Below are 18,375 nucleotides of genomic sequence, written 5' to 3'. Positions count from 1 at the left end.
TAGACAATTCGCAAATATAGAAAGCAACAGAAGTGATTGGAGAACTCAAAGGCAAGCTGCCAATTACATGTACAAAAGAAGAGAAAAATAATGGTTCAACACAGTCTAAGAAAATATGTACTAGAAAGCATACATCAACTAAAATGGTGCACAGGGAACCCTGCACTCCTCAGGACTAAACATAGAAGAACAATATACCTATAAGAAAACTCTAAAAGAAAAGAAGAGAACATTCTGGACAAGAGAAGAAAGAAATTAGTGGAGAAAGCAACAAGACCCATATATTGTGCTGTGCCCCAGAAAACAATCTGAAACATGTTATACTGATATGTAAGAATGGGAGATGCACTTCAACAACATACTGAATAAGGAAGGACTAAAGGGCAGACCAGAGGGCAGACAGCACACAATGAGACAAACGACTACGGAATGGGTCCCATTGGCCACAGAAGATGTCAAAGATGCCATTAACAGCACCAAGAACAAAAAAAGTTGCAGACCCTGACAGACTTTATAGCGAATATTTAAAAGACACTGCCCAAATACTAACACCAATGTGGACAAAACTCTACATTAAGTGCATGGAAACAGCCTCTATTCCAGAACAGCAGAGACTGTCAATAGTAAAAGTGCAATATACAGGAAAAGGAGACCCCAAGAATCCTAGCAAATACAGAGGCACAGTCCTAGAAAACTTACCTTTCAAAGTATTCACAGATTAGATTAGATTAGATTAATACAAGTTCCATGGATCATGAATACGATATTTTGTAATGATGTGGAACGAGTCGAATTTTGCAATACATGACATAATTAGGTTAATTTAACAACATACTTAAGTTAATATAACAACTTTATTTTTTTGTGTTTTTTGTTTTTCTTTATTTTATTATTTTTATTTTTTTAATATTTTTTTCTTAATTTATATCTAAAAATTCCTCTATGGAGTAGAAGGAGTTGTCATTCAGAAATTCTTTTAATTTCTTCTTAAATACTTGTTGGTTATCTGTCAGACTTTTGATACTATTTGGTAAGTGACCAAAGGCTTAAGTGCCAGTATAATTCACCCCTTTCTGTGCCAAAGTTAGATTTAATCTTGAATAGTGAAGATCATCCTTTCTCCTAGTATTGTAGTTATGCACACTGCTATTACTTTTGAATTGGGTTTGGTTGTTAATAACAAATTTCATAAGAGAGTATATATACTGAGAAGCTACTGTGAATATCCCTAGATCCTTAAATAAATGTCTGCAGGACGATCTTGGGTGGACTCCAGCTATTATTCTGATTACACGCTTTTGTGCAATAAATACTTTATTCCTCAGTGATGAATTACCCCAAAATATGATGCCATATGAAAGCAATGAGTGAAAATAGGCATAGTAAGCTAATTTACTAAGATGTTTATCAGCAAAATTTGCAATGACCCTTATTGCATAAGTAGCTGAACTCAAACGTTTCAGCAGATCATCAATGTGTTTCTTCCAATTTAATCTCTCATCAATGGACACACCTAAAAATTTGGAATATTCTACCTTAGCTATATGCTTCTGATTAAGGTCTATATTTATTAATGGTGTCATACCATTCACTGTACGGAACTGTATGTACTGTGTCTTATCAAAATTCAGTGAGAGTCCGTTTACAAGGAACCACTTAGTAATTTTCTGAAAGACAGTATTGACAATTTCATCAGTTAATTTTTGTTTGTCAGGTGTGATTACTATACTTGTATCATCAGCAAAGAGAACTAACTTTGCCTCTTCATGAATATAGAATGGCAAGTCATTAATATATAATAGAACAACAAAGGACCCAAGACTGACCCTTGTGGAACCCCATTCTTGATAGTTCCCCAGTTTGAGGAATGTGCTGATCTTTGCATGTTATGAGAACTACTTATTTCAACTTTCTGCACTCTTCCAGTTAGGTACGAATTAAACCATTTGTGCACTGTCCCACTCATGCCACAATACTTGAGCTTGTCTAGCAGAATTTCATGATTTACACAATCAAAAGCCTTTGAGAGATCACAAAAAATCCCAATGGGTGGTGTTCGGTTATTCATATCATTCAAAATTTGACTGGTGAAAGCATATATGGCATTTTCTGTTGAAAAACCTTTCTGGAAACCAAACTGACATTTTGTTAGTACTTCATTTTTACAGATATGCGAAGCTACTCTTGAATACATTACTTTCTCAAAAATTTTGGATAAAGCTGTTAGAAGGGAGATTGGACGGTAATTGTTGACATCAGATCTATCCCCCTTTTTATGCGAAGGTATAACAATAGCATATTTCAGTCTATCAGGGAAAATGCCCTGTTTCAGAGAGCTATTACACAGGTGGCTGAGAATCTTACTTATCTGTTGACAACAAGCTTTTAGTATTTTGCTGGAAATGCCATCAATTCCATGTGAGTTTTTGCTTTTAAGCAAGTTTATTATTTTCCTAATTTCAGAGGGAGAAGTGGGTGAGATTTCAATTGTATCAAATTGCATAGGTATGGCCTCTTCCATTAACAGCCTAGCATCTTCTAATGAACACCTGGATCCTACTATATCCACAACATTTAGAAAATGATTATTAAAAATATTTTCAACTTCTGACTTTTTGTTCGTAAAGTTTTCATTCAATTTGATGGTAATACTGTCTTCCTCTGCTCTTGGTTGACTTGTTTCTCGTTTAATAATATTCCAAATTGTTTTAATTTTATTATCAGAGTTGCTGATTTCAGACATGATACACATACTCCTGGATTTTTTAATAACTTTTCTTAATATAAAACAGTAGTTTTTATAATGTTTGATAGTTTCTGGGTCACTACTCTTTCTTGCTGTCAGATACATTTCCCTTTTCCGGTTACAAGATATTTTTATACCCTTAGTAAGCCATGGTTTGTTACAAGGTTTCTTACGAGTATATTTAACTATTTTCTTGGGGAAGCAGTTTTCAAATGCATTTACAAAAATGTCATGAAATAAATTATATTTTAAATTGGCATCAGGTTCACGGTACACCTCATCCCAGTCTAACTGCTGTAGGCTTTTCCTGAAATTCGCAATTGTTAAATCGTTGACTGAACGTACTACTTTGGAGGACTGTTTAGTATTGCTGAATGGAGCTATGTCATATATTGTAACTAGCTGTGCACCATGATCAGAAAGACCATTCTCGACAGGCTGAGCATTTATCTGGTTAAACTTATCTTGGTCTATAAAGAAGTTATCTATCAGTGAGCTGCTATCCTTTACCACCCGAGTAGGAAAATCAATAACGGGTGTCAAATTGAAAGAACCAAGTAATACTTCAAGGTCATTTTTCCTATTACCCTCTTTAAGAGAATCTACATTGAAGTCCCCACAAATAATAATTTGCTTCCCTCTGTCTGACAGATAGCACAACAAGGAGTCCAAATTTTTCAGAAATAGATGAAAATTTCCTGATGGGGACCTATATACAGTTACAATTATAAATGTGCCTTTATTTAATTTAAGCTCACAGGCACATGCTTCTATATGTTTCTCTACACAAAACTTTTTTGTTTCTATACTTTTTGCACAATGATAACTTTTGACATATATGGCAACTCCTCCTTTCTCCATATTTTCTCTCATTACATGTGCAGAGAGCTTATATCCACTTACATTTACCTTATCCATATCAGTAACAATGTGATGCTCAGACAGGCATAGTATATTTCATTCTCAGCTTCTAAATCTTCTAAACAAACCAGAAGCTCATCTACTTTATTCTTTAAACTCCCAATATTTTGATGAAATATACTTACATTATTTTTAATTATACTTTTACGAGAACCTTTCCTTATTCTATCATTTGCAGTACTCTCCTGTCTGAGTTTCTCATTGTGCTTAGGCCTAGTTCCTATACCAGTGGTCACATGGTGTTCAGAGAGGCAGATTATGTCAACTGGGTTGGGTGACTTTAATTCATCAATGCAATTACCTAGGACTGAGATACAACTTGGTGGAGATAAAATTTCTGGTGATTGGTGAAAATTTATAATTGACAGCTGTGATTGGTGATCCAATGTGCTAGAATTGTGCTGTTTAATTTCTTTCCTAAACTGAAGATTTGTTTCAATCCTAACCTCTCGTAGAACTTGACATCTTTCTGTCTTACCTATCCTAAAAAAGGTACTGCTCCAACACCTGTAACCACTGGTATTTTACCATTCATGGCAGTGCCTCCCCCCCTTAAATTTCCTGCTATTACCCCAGCCAGTTTCCCCTTCCCTTTCCTGTTGAGATGTAGGCCGTGCCTGGTATAGTCCCACCTACTGAGATAATCAACAGGAACCACACCAATATGAGCCCCCGCACCTGACCCAAGCAGCCGTTCCAACTCCAAATTAACTCTCCCAACAGAAGAGTTCAAATGAGGCCGGTCATGGCGTCTCAGGACAGATACAAATTCAACATTGATGTGTCTCGATGCCGACGCAATCTTTCCCAGGTCACACTCTATACTGTACCCAGGATCTCTGTAGATGCTGTTCCCTGGCCCTCCCACAATAACCACGGTGTCTTCCCTAGTAAATCCTTTACAGAGTGAACCTAAATCCTCTGTCACCTGACCCAGACTAGCACTTGGTTTGAAAAAATTTGTGACCTGGTATTCTGGTCCTAATTCCTCCTGCAGAAGTTGGCCTACACCTCTGGCATGAGAACTGCCTAACAACAAAACTTTCTTCCTTTTCGATGACTTTCCTACATTCTTTTTCAATTTCCTATTGAAAGTTTGTTGTGTCCTGTCTACACCTATCTCTGCTTGAGGCTCATCAGTTTCTAACTGAAGCAACAGGTCAAACTTATTTTTGACATTCACCACAAAACTGTCAGACTTAGTTCTAGGCCTGTTCCTTCTGCTACCTGTTGCCACTTCCCACCTCTCTTTGCCCTTCTCCCTCCTTAACCTGTCCAGATCTTCCCTAGCCTGATCTAGCTCAGCCTGAAGGGCAGAAATTTTCCCCTCCTGTTCCACTATCTTCCTATCTCTGCTGCAAATCCTACATAACCACTGATGAGCCTGACCCACTTTCCCAACACCCACGCCACTGCAGTCCCCCCAGTGAAAAAAACTACTGCATCCATCACACCAAACCCCGGAACTAACAATTCTACGGCAAGTCAGGCACTTCTCACTCATGGCAAAAATAATACTTTAGCTAGAATAAATCAATTAAATTACCGAAAATCAAAAAAGACGTTACAAGAATTAAGTCTATTCACAAATGTATATAAGCAAGTTTCTGATTTAAAATTCCGCTGTTTTTCTGAGATCTGTATTAAAACAATGAAGGTGTACGCTATTTATTATATATTTCACTCGATGGAATGAAAAAAAAGGACAATTAAATGAGATACTTTAACTTTGATTCTCCAAAAACGTTACGAGAATTAGGCCTATAAACAAATGTATATAAGCAAGTTTCTGATATAAAGTTACACTGTTTTTCTGAAATCTGTATTAAAACAATGAAGTTATTTGCTATTTACGGTAGTTTACTTATTTTTGATCGAGAAACTAGTTAAATTACCGTGAAACAAGAAATAAACACATTTACAAAATTTAAGCCTAAGCGCGACTTCGCGAAGTTACAATCTTTTCGTGTTTTCTGAAAAAATACGCAAAGAAAAGTCAAACCTTTAACGGCAAGACTAAACGATACACTAATGCACGTATTTAATTTGTTGTCGGCGTTAAACTAAATTATATTCCTGTCTAAATCACTTAACTTTCTGGAAATGGTTTCTGGTGTCACTTACTCGGCGGCCATCTTGCTCTCAAGATATAATAACAGAATAAATAAAGTAAACACCTCCCTGAGAGCCAAATGGGATTCAGGACAGGAAGACCAACTGTGACTGCAATAAAACTGCTAAAAAGAGTATTGAAAGCCCTTGAAGACAGTGAAAAGTTTTACGTAGTATTTATAAACTTCACAAAAGGCTTAAGAAACCCTAAGTGAAAACAACATATGGATACGAATTGTAAGCACAAGACTGTGACGGAACCAAATAAGGATCTCGGACAACCTCCCCCCACCAGAGCCAATATTCTGATCAAACAGAGTACTTAGGGAGACCCACTGAGTCCTCTGTTATTTATCCTTGCAGTGGAAGAAACTGTAATAATACCCCAAAGGGAGAGTGTAATCTCATATGCATATGCAGACGATGTTGTAATATGGGAGCAAAAACTGAAAATTGTTCCAGACTACAAGTATCTAGTGACCACAATGCAAACAACTGCAAAATATTTCACAAAACATGTAGAAGATAATGCAATACAAGCAATAATGGCAATCTATGAAACAGAATACATTACATCCCTCAGTCTAGAAACAGAAATGGCCCTGTTCAGAGCAAAAATCTCCCCAATACGGACATACGGCATAGATATTATTGGATCACATCTTACAGTGATAAACCTAACAACATTAGAAAGAGTAAAGGCAACCTACATACAGAAAAAAATTGGAGTGTACAAAACAACATGATCCAGACTTGTATATCTGCCACCGAGGGTACCATTATTCACTGAAGATCTACGGACAAACCTGATGCTACCCAACACCAGTGCTTTGGAAAGTCTACGTTGAAGGAAAAAAAAAGAGAAGACGTACCTCCAGAATTTTAATGCATAGGCACCATGACTGACCAAACATGGACAAAGGAAAACTATGAAATGAGACACGTGATCACCAGAATGACAATTTTTGGTTTCCACCACCTTATTTGCAACATGTTGATCATGAAGCAAATGTAATGCATGAGTGTAAACTGTGTCATCAAATATGCAAACCTTACCTTATAGAACACTGTAACAAAAGGACATGGTCAATAAGTGAATATGAAAACCACAATACATAAAATTTCTAATTTCATGTGTTATCATCATTGTACTTTGAACTCGTATAGCTATTTGTCTCCAATAAACTTATTACTATTAAATTTTATTTACTACTGATTACACTAATGATTTGTATTTCTTTTAAAGGTGATTCAGGCTTATTAGATATCACTAGAAATGCGTTTTTTCCTACCTGTGTGCCGAGCAGAATGTGTAGTGTAATTTTATGTTTATTGTGGTTTGTATGGCTTCCATCACTGTCATCATTACTAGCCATATGATGCCCGATATAATGTGAAAATCCTTTATTTAATCACTTGATTCTCTGTATTCAGGTGAATTTGATAGCAAGACTGAGATAGACAAGTGCATTATCTGTCAAATAACATTTTTGAAATGTTAAAATGTTTCTTTACAAGCTAGTATTTCACTGAGATCAGTATTTCACTGAGAAGATTGCACCAAATTTTAAGATGCTCACTTCCTGTTTACTTTTTTAAAAAAGTGTTTAACTCTTCAGATGCAAAACCAATGTGACTGCTCATAACGGTGAGGGAGAATGGTTTAACTGTGAGATGTTTATAGCTGTTACATTCAATTCAGCTTCTGAAAAACAACTCACTTTGTTTACTGAGTTCTGTCTGCAACCACAACTTCAGCAGAAAGGTTACTATGATAATCCTGATATGCAAGTTATAAAACTTGCAACTATAATTACTAGTCATCTAGATAAAATTCTGTTTATTCAGTACGTACAATAACAAACAAAAAAAGAAACGCTGCATCTTATACAGTTACAGTCCAAAACTTTGGTACTAAAAGAATTCTTACATTTGCTTTAGACGCCTGGAGACACCTCTTTACAACTGTGAGACAAAGAGAAACATAGATTGCAAATCAGAGCTGTATAAATGTAAATATTATGCTTTCAGAAGGTGAATTCACGTGATGCTGATGCAGAAGGACTGGGACTTGAACTTCCTGAACTTAGTGTCTCTTCTTTAACTTTCAGTTTGCTAGGTTCTTTCTTTTCTTTGGAATCCTTTTCTTTTTCCTTTTCTTTTTCCTTATCCTTATCCTTATCTTTGTCTTTGTCTTTCTCCTTGTCTTTGTCCTTATCTTTATCTTTATCTTTATCCTTCTCTTTTCCATGTTTATGATCATGTTTGTGTTTATGTTTATGCTTATGCTTTTTCTTGTCTTTCTTCTTCTTCTTAAGCTGAAACAGAAATGCCATGTAAAGAAAAAGATTACATAAAAATAATGTCATGTTTGAGTGTCCATATTTATTTGAAACACACACTCCAAGTTGACTACATCAAGGGCATGGCTACCTGTCACTTCTTGTCTATAGAAATATGTTTATTTCCTCACACACTCTTCAATCTTGAGCTATTCAAATGTAATATTTTCTCAAGATGTGTACAAGGCTGATTAAGTGCTAATTTATGTGATATATATGGAATGTGGCTGTGGGCTGAAATCTAACCCACATGTAATGATGTATTCCCAATAGTCAACATTTCTACAAATATAAATCCATTACTGGGCAGTCAAAATGGAATGTAAATAATTCAAGGAGTAAAGGTAACAACTCACTGAACTGTAGAGGTGTTGAGTCACTGAAAGGCATGTAAACAAGATTAAGAACTTAGCTAAATCTTACACGAAATCTTTTATGAACTAAAGCACACACACGCACACATACATGCACACGTGCATGTGCAAATTCACACACACACACACACACACACACACACACACACACACATTTCTTCTCACCTTACAGACAACATGCACTTACACGCACTTAATTTTATGAGCTGTGTATGATTTTCACAAACTTAACTTACATTCTTCTCCACCACCCATATGTAATATCATTTCAATATCAATTTCAAGAAAGCCAGGACATGGCAATGACTAGTAGCAGCTGTACCAACAACCATCTGTCATGAAATCTCTAAACTTTTTTATTGTTTGCTGCTATTATTTTTGAAACTGATGATGCCTAATGACTCAGGTTCTAAAATCTTCTAGTAGTACTGCAGCTTCAATTCACAATTTTTTTCCTCCAAAAATGCAAGTATAGAAAGTATTTTATAAATGTCTGAATGTCATATAGCAGACAGCAAAGTAATATGTGCAAATAGTGTACTTTTAAGTGTTCAGTCAAGTTGTTGTTTCCATTGTATGCACAATAGTTGGTGACTGACCCAGTCACCTTCTTCAGTTACTGCCAGTTTTGCTTTTAAGTGTACTCACTGCCTGGACTGCCTTTGTTAATTTGAAACCTTTGCCCTATTTATTAGGTTTTCTGATGCCTTTGTTCTGACAGACTCATTAATTACAGTGTCCCTGAAACTTGTCATCTGCACCACAATGCTGATCTTGTCGTACAGTGTTTCTTGATTATATTCAAGGCACTGCTCGGCTGTTGACCTGTTTCATTGTTTTAGATTGGTGTGTCACTGATGTTCCTTCCATCTCTCCTAGGCTGTTCTAATAGTCTACCCATGTACAACACCCTACACTCGCATTGAATGCCTGCTGCCCAAGTTACCAGCTATGTAAACAAAGGTGATCATATTGTGTGCCAAATGGCAATCCATGCCATCAGGCCATGTGCTAAGCTTATACGATGATGATGCATGTAACCTGGCAACATTCCTTCTCCTCAGGACTTCCACACAGCGATATGCCCATCATGATGATGCACACTGACCCAGGCTTGACAGAAATGATGGCATTGGACTAGACGTGTCCAGTGCTGTCACTGGCTGTTGTTGGTGCACCAAGGAAAGCTATGAGGATGGTAGCCATGCTGACAATCCCTGGTGCTCCAGGTTTCACCACACTGTTCATGTAGATACTTGTCTTGCTGCAAAATGACGCCATTTCCTAAATCAAGGTATGTATTGTGGCTGTAAGATCCTGCACAGCCAAGTGAACAAATCTGTCCTGTTGAGAACTAACTGTGTGCAGCAATTGAGATTCAGGTTGCCATTGAGTATGGCCCTCCTGAATCCACTGGATTCCATATGTGTGTGATAGTCTGGCAGCCTTCCCAATGCAAGCAGCAATGATATAATTTTAACCACAGTGCTGATAAGCCATGACCCTACTACTGTCAAATCCATCATATGCTGAGAAAAGTTTTTATTTCTGACAGGAGGCATAAAGCACTACCAAACAACATGCAACCATGTGGTATACTTCATGCCAATATGACGTTTCTTGCGTGTCACCTTCATGGTATTGCAGTTTTAATTGCCAGCACTGTAATATGAGTTGCGGGCCTCCCTCTCCCTTCCAGCTCAAATTCTAGGTACGCTCTAAGTTATGGATGTGAACTTAACACACCAATCCTATCAGTGTTTTCCTTAGACACTTTTTAAGTTCCCCTCAGAAGTTCTGTTAATCTATTTTCTCCTCCACAATTCCTCTGCCTATTGCCAGTAATACTTGGGCACTTTAGTATTTTTCAATTACAATTTATCAAAAACCAGACTGTTTTCTAAGACATATTGTTGCATTTATCAAACCAATGTGAGCTCCTCTCTCTCATGACAGTTTTACATACATGTAGAATAGCTGGCACATACCTTAGACACAGCATCCGATTTATGATGCTTGCTTTCACCTTCTGTTCCTTCCTTCCGGAACATCCCTGGTTCAAATCCAACTGGTCCTTGGGTTCCCATGATGCCAGGAAGAGATTGTGAGTTATCTGAGAAATATTCTGTTTTCACTTCTCCTTCTTGGACTGAATCTTGCCCCGGTGCTGGCACTGATGCTCTAGATGTACCAGGTACTGGAGCATTTGGTACCGGTGTCGACTCCTGCTCAAAGATAAAGTGGTATTTCAGAAATAAACAAAGTAATAAAAACAATCACATAACGGGAGTCACATATCTTATGGAATAATGTTCTTGGGCAGCGTACCTACAGTAAATGAAGTGTTTACTCAGCAAAAATGAGCACTACAAATAGTGTGTGAAACAGATAACCATACAACATGCAAAAGCTTTTTCTTAAAAATCTTGGAATTCTTGCACTCACTTTCCAATAACTTACTCCTTAATGGTTTTTGCCGCAGATGACAAAAATCAGTTTCAGCTGAACTGTGATACATAAAGTCACAATAAAAGACAAAAATAATTTTCATGTAGACTTCACTTCTTTGTCTAGGTTCAGGATGGAATTACGTACTTATGGGAAGGTATTCAAGAACCTCCTGTCAAACATTAAGCAATAAACTGCCAATCTCTACAAATTAAAAACATATTACATTAGGAATTCTTTTCTACAAATTATTTTAATATTTAAATTCAGAGGTTTAAAAATTCTTTTAGCTACACAGCAAGTAGCAGTATTCACTGTGAACCTGTATGATAAGTAGTAATGTGCTGTGAATATGACTGTATTTGCAGATGTAGGTGTAGGTGTATATTTTCTTTCAAGAGTACCATTGTAATCAAGTAAATATGAAGCTACTAATAGCAGGTAAACTCCAGCTATATACATTGCCTGACAAAAAACATTGATGCACCCAGAAGCGGAGCAGGTAACAAAATGAAACTTTGAGAGTTCAAGAGATGATACGGTTTTTGATTTTATTTCAATGATTATAATATTGAGCCAAATTTACAGAGAACTTGGCAATATGAGCCCATTATCACTGTAATGTTCCGACCCCTCTTGCCTGGGTGCATTCACTGATTCAGTTGGGAAGGGTATCATAAAGCTGTTGTATCCTGCCCTGAGGCAAGGTGGCCTAGAATCCTGAATGATGGTATTGGGATGGAGATGACGACTGATCTGGTCCCACACGTGTTCTACTGGGGACAGATCTGGGAATTTTGCCAGCTATGGGAGCACTTCCACATGGAGGTAGTTTATGGAGACACGGTCCTTGTGGAGACATGCATTGTACTGTTGGAAAATGGCACTATGATACTGTCACAGAAGAGACAACACATGAGGAGCCAGCGTGCCCGTGGCACAGCATTGTGCTGTCAGAGTTCTCTCAATGACCACTAGCCATGATCTGAAGTCTACTCGATGGCTCCCCACACAAGGACACCAAGTGTAACACTGCTGTGCCTCTCAAAAAATTTGAAGAATAGGACCTCTCCTCAGTTCACCGCCATACTTGTTGGCAACGGTCATCTGGCTAGTGCAGAACTGTGATTCCCCACTGAATGATATTGACTTCATTCATCAATAGTTCATGCCTTCCTGTCAAAGCACCACTCCAAACACAGCCATTTCTGTTGGGTTATTGGAAGCTTATCCATGGGACAATAATAACCTAATCTTGCTTCTTCTAGTCTCTGACCAATGGTATCGGATGACAAAGAACGTTACAGGGAGTCCATTTCTTGTTCTCGATGGCAGGCATATGTCGAACGGGTTTCGAAGTTCTTGGTGCGCAATACAGCGATCCTCCCTTGGAATGGTCAAACATGGTAGAACAGAAATTTGACAACGAGTAAGCCTGCTCCGTTGTTTCCATGCATTTCACCATCAGGCCACTGTCACATCTGAATGCCCCACAAATCTGGATATTGCATAATTCGATCAGCCAGCTAAATGGAGACCCAAGGCCTCTTTCAAATACTGTCAGGTGCTGATAACTCTGTCTCACACAAGTACACAGCATTTCCATATCCTTCACAGTGATCACTCCAGATCTGACGCCATTCGTGCCTCTTATGTCCTACAAAGCCTAGTAACAACACTAAACATGAACAACAGTAATGTACTCTGGTAGCCGTCCTACTTTTCACTGAGAATTGCAACTCTAAATCATTTACACACCCACTGATGGTGTGTATGTGTATGAAGTTATGTTGACCATGTCTTCTGGGTGCTTAATTTCTTTTGCTGGGCAGCATAATACAATAGAAGAAGCAGGAGATTTATTTCTAATTTATTCGGTTAAATTTAGATAGCATAAGCATGAACAGCATAGTACTAAACACTGACTCACGCTACCCTATTTTACACAAATCCGGAATTATGTGATTCATATGTTTGAGTGTCGCACACCTCTATTCCCCCACTCCGGCCACAAAGTGATCAGTTTACGACAGGTTCAGACACGCTTTGAGCAGACTCATCTTATCCACGGAACTGGTGTCATTGATAGGTTCTATGTCATTCAAACTAAGCGAATTAATTCATTTGCCTCAAACAAGAAAAGAAAATCATTCTCTTTGGAATGTAAACTTAATATTATCAAAGAATTTGATGCAAAAATTAAAATCTGTGAATTGACAAAGAAGTTTGATCTAATGGAATCAAAAATCAGAACAGTTATAAAAGGCAATGAAAAAAATCTCAAAGCTGTGAAAATTGCTCAGTCTTGGAATTCAAGTATCATTCATAAATGTCATGTTATTATCATGCAGATGGAAACAATGTTAAAATTATGGTGTGATAATCAAGTAAGAATGAAAAAGTGTCCTGATCAGAATATGGTGTGTTCTCACAGTAAGCTAATTTTTGAGGGACTGAAAGAAGAAGCTGAGAAGGCAGCCAAAGATGTCCAGGAACACTTTCAATTATTTATTGCGCAAGAACAAAACATTGTACAGATGACACACATATTGCATTTTGAAGAAAAACTCAAAGTTTTTTTTACAAACATTCGATATGTGAACCATGAGTGACCCGGCAGACGTCAATACGATAATCGAGTTCTTGTCACACCTGTCCCAGCATGGCATCATTGACTCTGGCAGTCGCTTCCTGTACTCTCTCCTGGAGCTCTGCAAAATCATGTGGTGGAGGCGGTACATGCACCAGTTTTTTAATGTGTCCCCACAGAAAAAAGTCACACGGAGTGAGAACTGGTGATTGCGATGGCCATTTAATGAAACAGCTGTACCCTTATGTAGCACGGCCGATCCATTGACACGGCAACTCTGTGTTCAGGTACCCACGAACTTCATAATGAAAATTAGGTGGAGCCCCATCCTGCTGAAAGATGGACGGAGAGTCCGATTGCATTTGAGGCATCAGCCATTGCTGCAACATGTCTAAGTAGGAATATCCAGTGACAGTGCTCTTGGCGAATAAGAATGGCCCGTACAGTTATCGACGTGACAAGGCAAGAAAAATATTTACCTTTGGGGAATCACACTCAAATTCAATGGATTCGTGTGGATGCTTTATACCCCAGATTTGACAATTAAGCCTGTTCACTTTCCCATTAATGTGAAAAGTGGCTTTGTCGCTAAAAATTAAGTGATCAACAATGCCATGAAGAGAAAAACTTTCCAGATTTTAAAGCTAGCTGAGAGCAATGGATGGTGAGAATGCAGCTAGTGATTGTAAATCAAAACCCCTCTTAGTTTATCACTCAGAAAATCCAAGAGCTTTAAAAAATAAATCTAAATCTGAGTTGCCCTGCCCTCCGTCTAACTCCTCGCTGCACCTAGCTGCCCTATCCTCTCTCCACCTTGTCCCTGTACACTCCCATAAGCAGCACTTTACAGTCCCCCACCCCCCATAAGCAGCACTTTACAGTCCCCGACCCCTACCATTCCGTCCCTTCCCCTCCCTGCCACTACCTCCTCCTTACCCCCACCACCCAGAATGCTTCACTCATCATGTGCAGGTGCTCACAATCTGGCCTCAGCAAGCAGGTTGTATCCGGTAGCAAAAATACAACTTTTACACATAGGTCAAAATTAGAGTAACGGGAGGATGATATGGTGCATTGTTGATTAATAGCATTACTTTAAATGGGATTTGTTTTAATTGGCAATAACTTTCAACTTCACATATGAAGGGTTGTCCAAATGAATGATCAGAAAGAGAAGCTGACACCCAGAAATGGAAGTCAAAGACTAGGTCTTGGGTGACAGCTTCTCCTTCTGAGCATTGGTTTCATCATTACTTCATATCGGAAGACAAACATTATCGCCAATTAAAACAAATCCCATGTAAAATGATGCTGCTACACAGCAAAACATCAGGTCATCTTCCCGTTACTCTAATTTTGACCCATGTATGAAAGTTGTATTTTTGTCCCTTGATACAGTGGAAGAGGATGCAGATGAAGATGAAATGGGAGATAGGATACTGCGTGAAGAGTTTGACAGAGCACTGAAAGACCTGAGTCGAAACAAGGCCCCTGGGTGTAAACAACATTCCATCAGAACTACTGACAGCCTTGGGAGAGCCAGTCCTGACAAAACTCTACCATCTGGTGAGCAATATATATGAGACAGTCGAAATACCCTCAGACTTCAAGAAGAATATAATAATTCCAATCCCAAAGAAAGCAGGTGTTGACAGATTTGAAAATTACCGAACTATCAGTTTAATAAGTCACAGCTGCAAAATACTAATGCGAATTCTTTACAGACGAATGGAAAAATTAGTAGAAGCCGACCTCAGGGAAGATCAGTTTGGATTCCGTAGAAATATTGGAACACTTGAGGCAATACTGACCCTATGACTCATGTTAGAGCTAGATTAAGGAAAGGCAAACCTACGTTTCTAGCATTTGTAGACTTAGAGAAAGCTTTTGACAATGTTGACTGGAATACTCTCTTTCAAATTCTAAACGTGGCTGGGGTAAAATACAGGGAGTGAAAGGCTATTTACAATTTGTACAGAAACCAGATGGCAGTTATAAGAGTCGAGGGACATGAAAGGGAAGCAGTGGTTGGGAAGGGAGTGAGACAGAGTTGTAGCACCTCCCCGATATTATTCAATTTGTATATTGAGCAAGTGGTAAAGGAAACATGAGAAAAATTCGGAGTAGGTATTAAAATCCATGGAGAAGAAATAAAAACTTTGAGGTTCGCCGATGAGACTGTAATTCTGTCAGAGACAGCCACGGACTTGGAAGAGCAGTTGAATGGAATAGACAGTGTCTTGAAAGGAGGATATAAGATGAACACCAACAAAAGCAAAACGAGGATAATGGAATGTAGTCTAATCAAGTTGGGTGATGCTCAGGGAATTAGATTAGGAAATGAGACACTTAAAGTAGTAAAGGAGTTTTGCTATCTGGGGAGCAAAATAACTGATGATGGTCAAGGTAGAGAGGATATAAAATGTAGACTGGCAATGGCAAGGAAAGTGTTTCTGAAGAAGCGAAATTTGTTAAGATCGAGTATAGATTTAAGTGTCAGGAAGCCGTTTCTGAAAGTAAATGTATGGAGTGTAGCCATGTATGGAAGTGATATGTGTACGATAAATAGTTTGGACAAGAAGAGAATAGAAGCTTTCAAAATGTGGTGCTACAGAAGAATGCTGAAGATTAGATGGGTAGATCACATAACTAATGAGGAGGTACTGAACAGGATTGGGGAGAAGAGAAGTTTGTGGCACAACTTGACTAGAAGGGATCGGTTGGTAGGACATGTTCTGAGGCATCAAGGGATCACCAATTTAGTATTGGAGGGCAGCGTGGAGGGTAAAAATCGAAGGGGGAGACCAAGAGATGAATACACTAAGCAGATTCAGAAGGATGTAGGTTGCAGTAGTTACTGGGAGATGAAGAAGCTTGCACAGGATAGAGTAGCATGGAGAGCTGCATCAAACCAGTCTCAGGACTGAAGACCACAACAACAACGATACAACCAGCTTGCTTCAAACGATGGATCAGGGAGTCATTATAACATTTACAGTTTACTACAGATGATGGTTTGAACATCTATATGAAGCTTTGAGATAAAACAATGAGCTCTGTGTTAAAGGCTTTTGGAAGCAATTCAATATTGTAGACACTCTGAGAATTATTGGAAATCTTGGAATGAAATTTCACAAATAACTTTAAATAGTGACTGTAAAAAACTGTGTCCATATTTTTTCACCAATGAAAATCAGGGGAAATCAGCACCAAATCCAAATTTATAATGTGATTGAAGAAGTGGTCAATCTTGCAGAGACAAATTTAGAGTACGGTGATGACGTTCAAGAACTGCTGGAATCACATAATCGGGAGTTGACAATTGATAAGCTTATAGAAATGCATGAGCAAGGGCAAAACACTAAACAATCTACTACTTTGGACCCAGTTCAATAATCAGAAGATCAAATGATGGTTGCAAACTTGACAAGGGGCCTTGGTTAAATTGCAAATAGGTTACAAATTTTAAACAAAATAGACTCCAATGAAAAGCAAATTTCTGCTAAAAAATGGGGAATAAAAATATTTGTTAGCATGCCATGAGGAAATTTTGCAAGGAAAGAAAACAAAATTCTCATCAGATGAGACTTAGATTTTATGGACCTACACTTCTATACTCTTATTTCATTTACATTCACCTTATAACCTCTTTGGAAGGCACTACCCAGTATCTTCAACTGATCTTTCAAGTGCATAATAAATTCATTTTATATTGTTGCAATGTATAATACTGCACTGTAATATAATTTGTTGTAATGTTGAACTTTTTATTAAACATTTTTCTTTTACAGTATACTGTTTTCTTTGGTATCTGGTCCCAACTGAACATAATTTGTATGTATTTATATGCAAAATTGGACCCCCATTTACATCCCACCTATTACATAAGTGTGGGGTATTCCTGTACATAAATTTCTTGTCTTCTGTTCATGTATACCCCGACAAGTTCCATATCTCTGGAGGTTCTCCTTTGTAATGGGCTCTATGGAACACAAAGAATGAATGACTTGCTGAGGACCCATAAACTAAAAACAAACACTCTGAATGAATGAATGAATGAAAGAGAATAAAAAGGTTATTATACATTGTTTAACCATTGTTTTCTGAAATCTGTTCAAGCACAACAGTAGGAGAGATTTGAAAAATGAATTACAGTTCAGAGAAGAAACAAAAACTTTGCAATTTTCTGATAACATACTTCTGGCTGAGATACAAAAGCACTTGAAAGCTCAGTTGAACATACTGGGTAGAGCCTTGGAAAGAGGTTATAAGATGAATAAAAATAAAATAAGAGTGTTTAGAGAGTAGCTAAATAAAGTCAGATGATGATGGGGAATAGATGCAGAATTGGTGGGTGAGTTTTGCTATTTGGGCAGCAAAATAACTGACCACAGAAGTAATGAGGATGTAAAATGCAGCGTGGCAATAGCAAGAACATATTTTCTAAAAAATATAAATTTAAGTGGCTTTTCTGACAGTACAGTGGAACTTCGCTTAATGAGCACCTCCCATAATGTGCAGTTCGCGTAACAGCCAAAACAAATTGAAAAAAAAAAAAAAAAGAGACTCACTTAACAATCGATGTTTTGCATAATGAGTGACAATAATTTAGTGTTACGTCACCAGCCGTTCGCATGTGGCAGGGGAAACATTCAACAATATGAACACCTTTCATTATCGGCAGCAGCATCGTACAATGTCTTTAGCATGTACTGCAGTCTGGGTATAGCACTGTTTCCCCTACCATGTTGGTGCAGCTTGTCGTCACACATTTTTCTAAACTTGTGTTTACACAGTGTTTTTTTTTTGTGCTAATTTTAATAACCTTCATAGAAATGTCCC

General features: G+C 37.8%; 1 protein-coding gene across 1 annotated transcript in view; it reads right to left on the bottom strand.

The window, feature by feature from the left end:
• Positions 1-7,604: 7,604 nt before the first annotated feature.
• Positions 7,605-18,375, bottom strand: part of LOC126485348 (transcription initiation factor TFIID subunit 2) — a 114,263-nt gene continuing 103,492 nt past the window's right edge. The window contains exons 18-19 of the mRNA XM_050108866.1: positions 10,484-10,720; positions 7,605-8,097 (exon numbers count right to left, since the gene is read on the bottom strand). Of these exons, the coding sequence (XP_049964823.1) occupies positions 7,807-8,097; positions 10,484-10,720 (528 nt within the window). The 3' untranslated portion in view covers positions 7,605-7,806. The remainder of the gene's footprint in view (positions 8,098-10,483; positions 10,721-18,375) is intronic.

The sequence above is a fragment of the Schistocerca serialis genome, chromosome 1, assembly GCF_023864345.2.
Source record: "Schistocerca serialis cubense isolate TAMUIC-IGC-003099 chromosome 1, iqSchSeri2.2, whole genome shotgun sequence".
Taxonomy (NCBI): domain Eukaryota; kingdom Metazoa; phylum Arthropoda; class Insecta; order Orthoptera; family Acrididae; genus Schistocerca; species Schistocerca serialis.
Note: the sequence above shows the minus strand (reverse complement) of the source record. Positions and strands in the feature narration are given on the sequence as shown.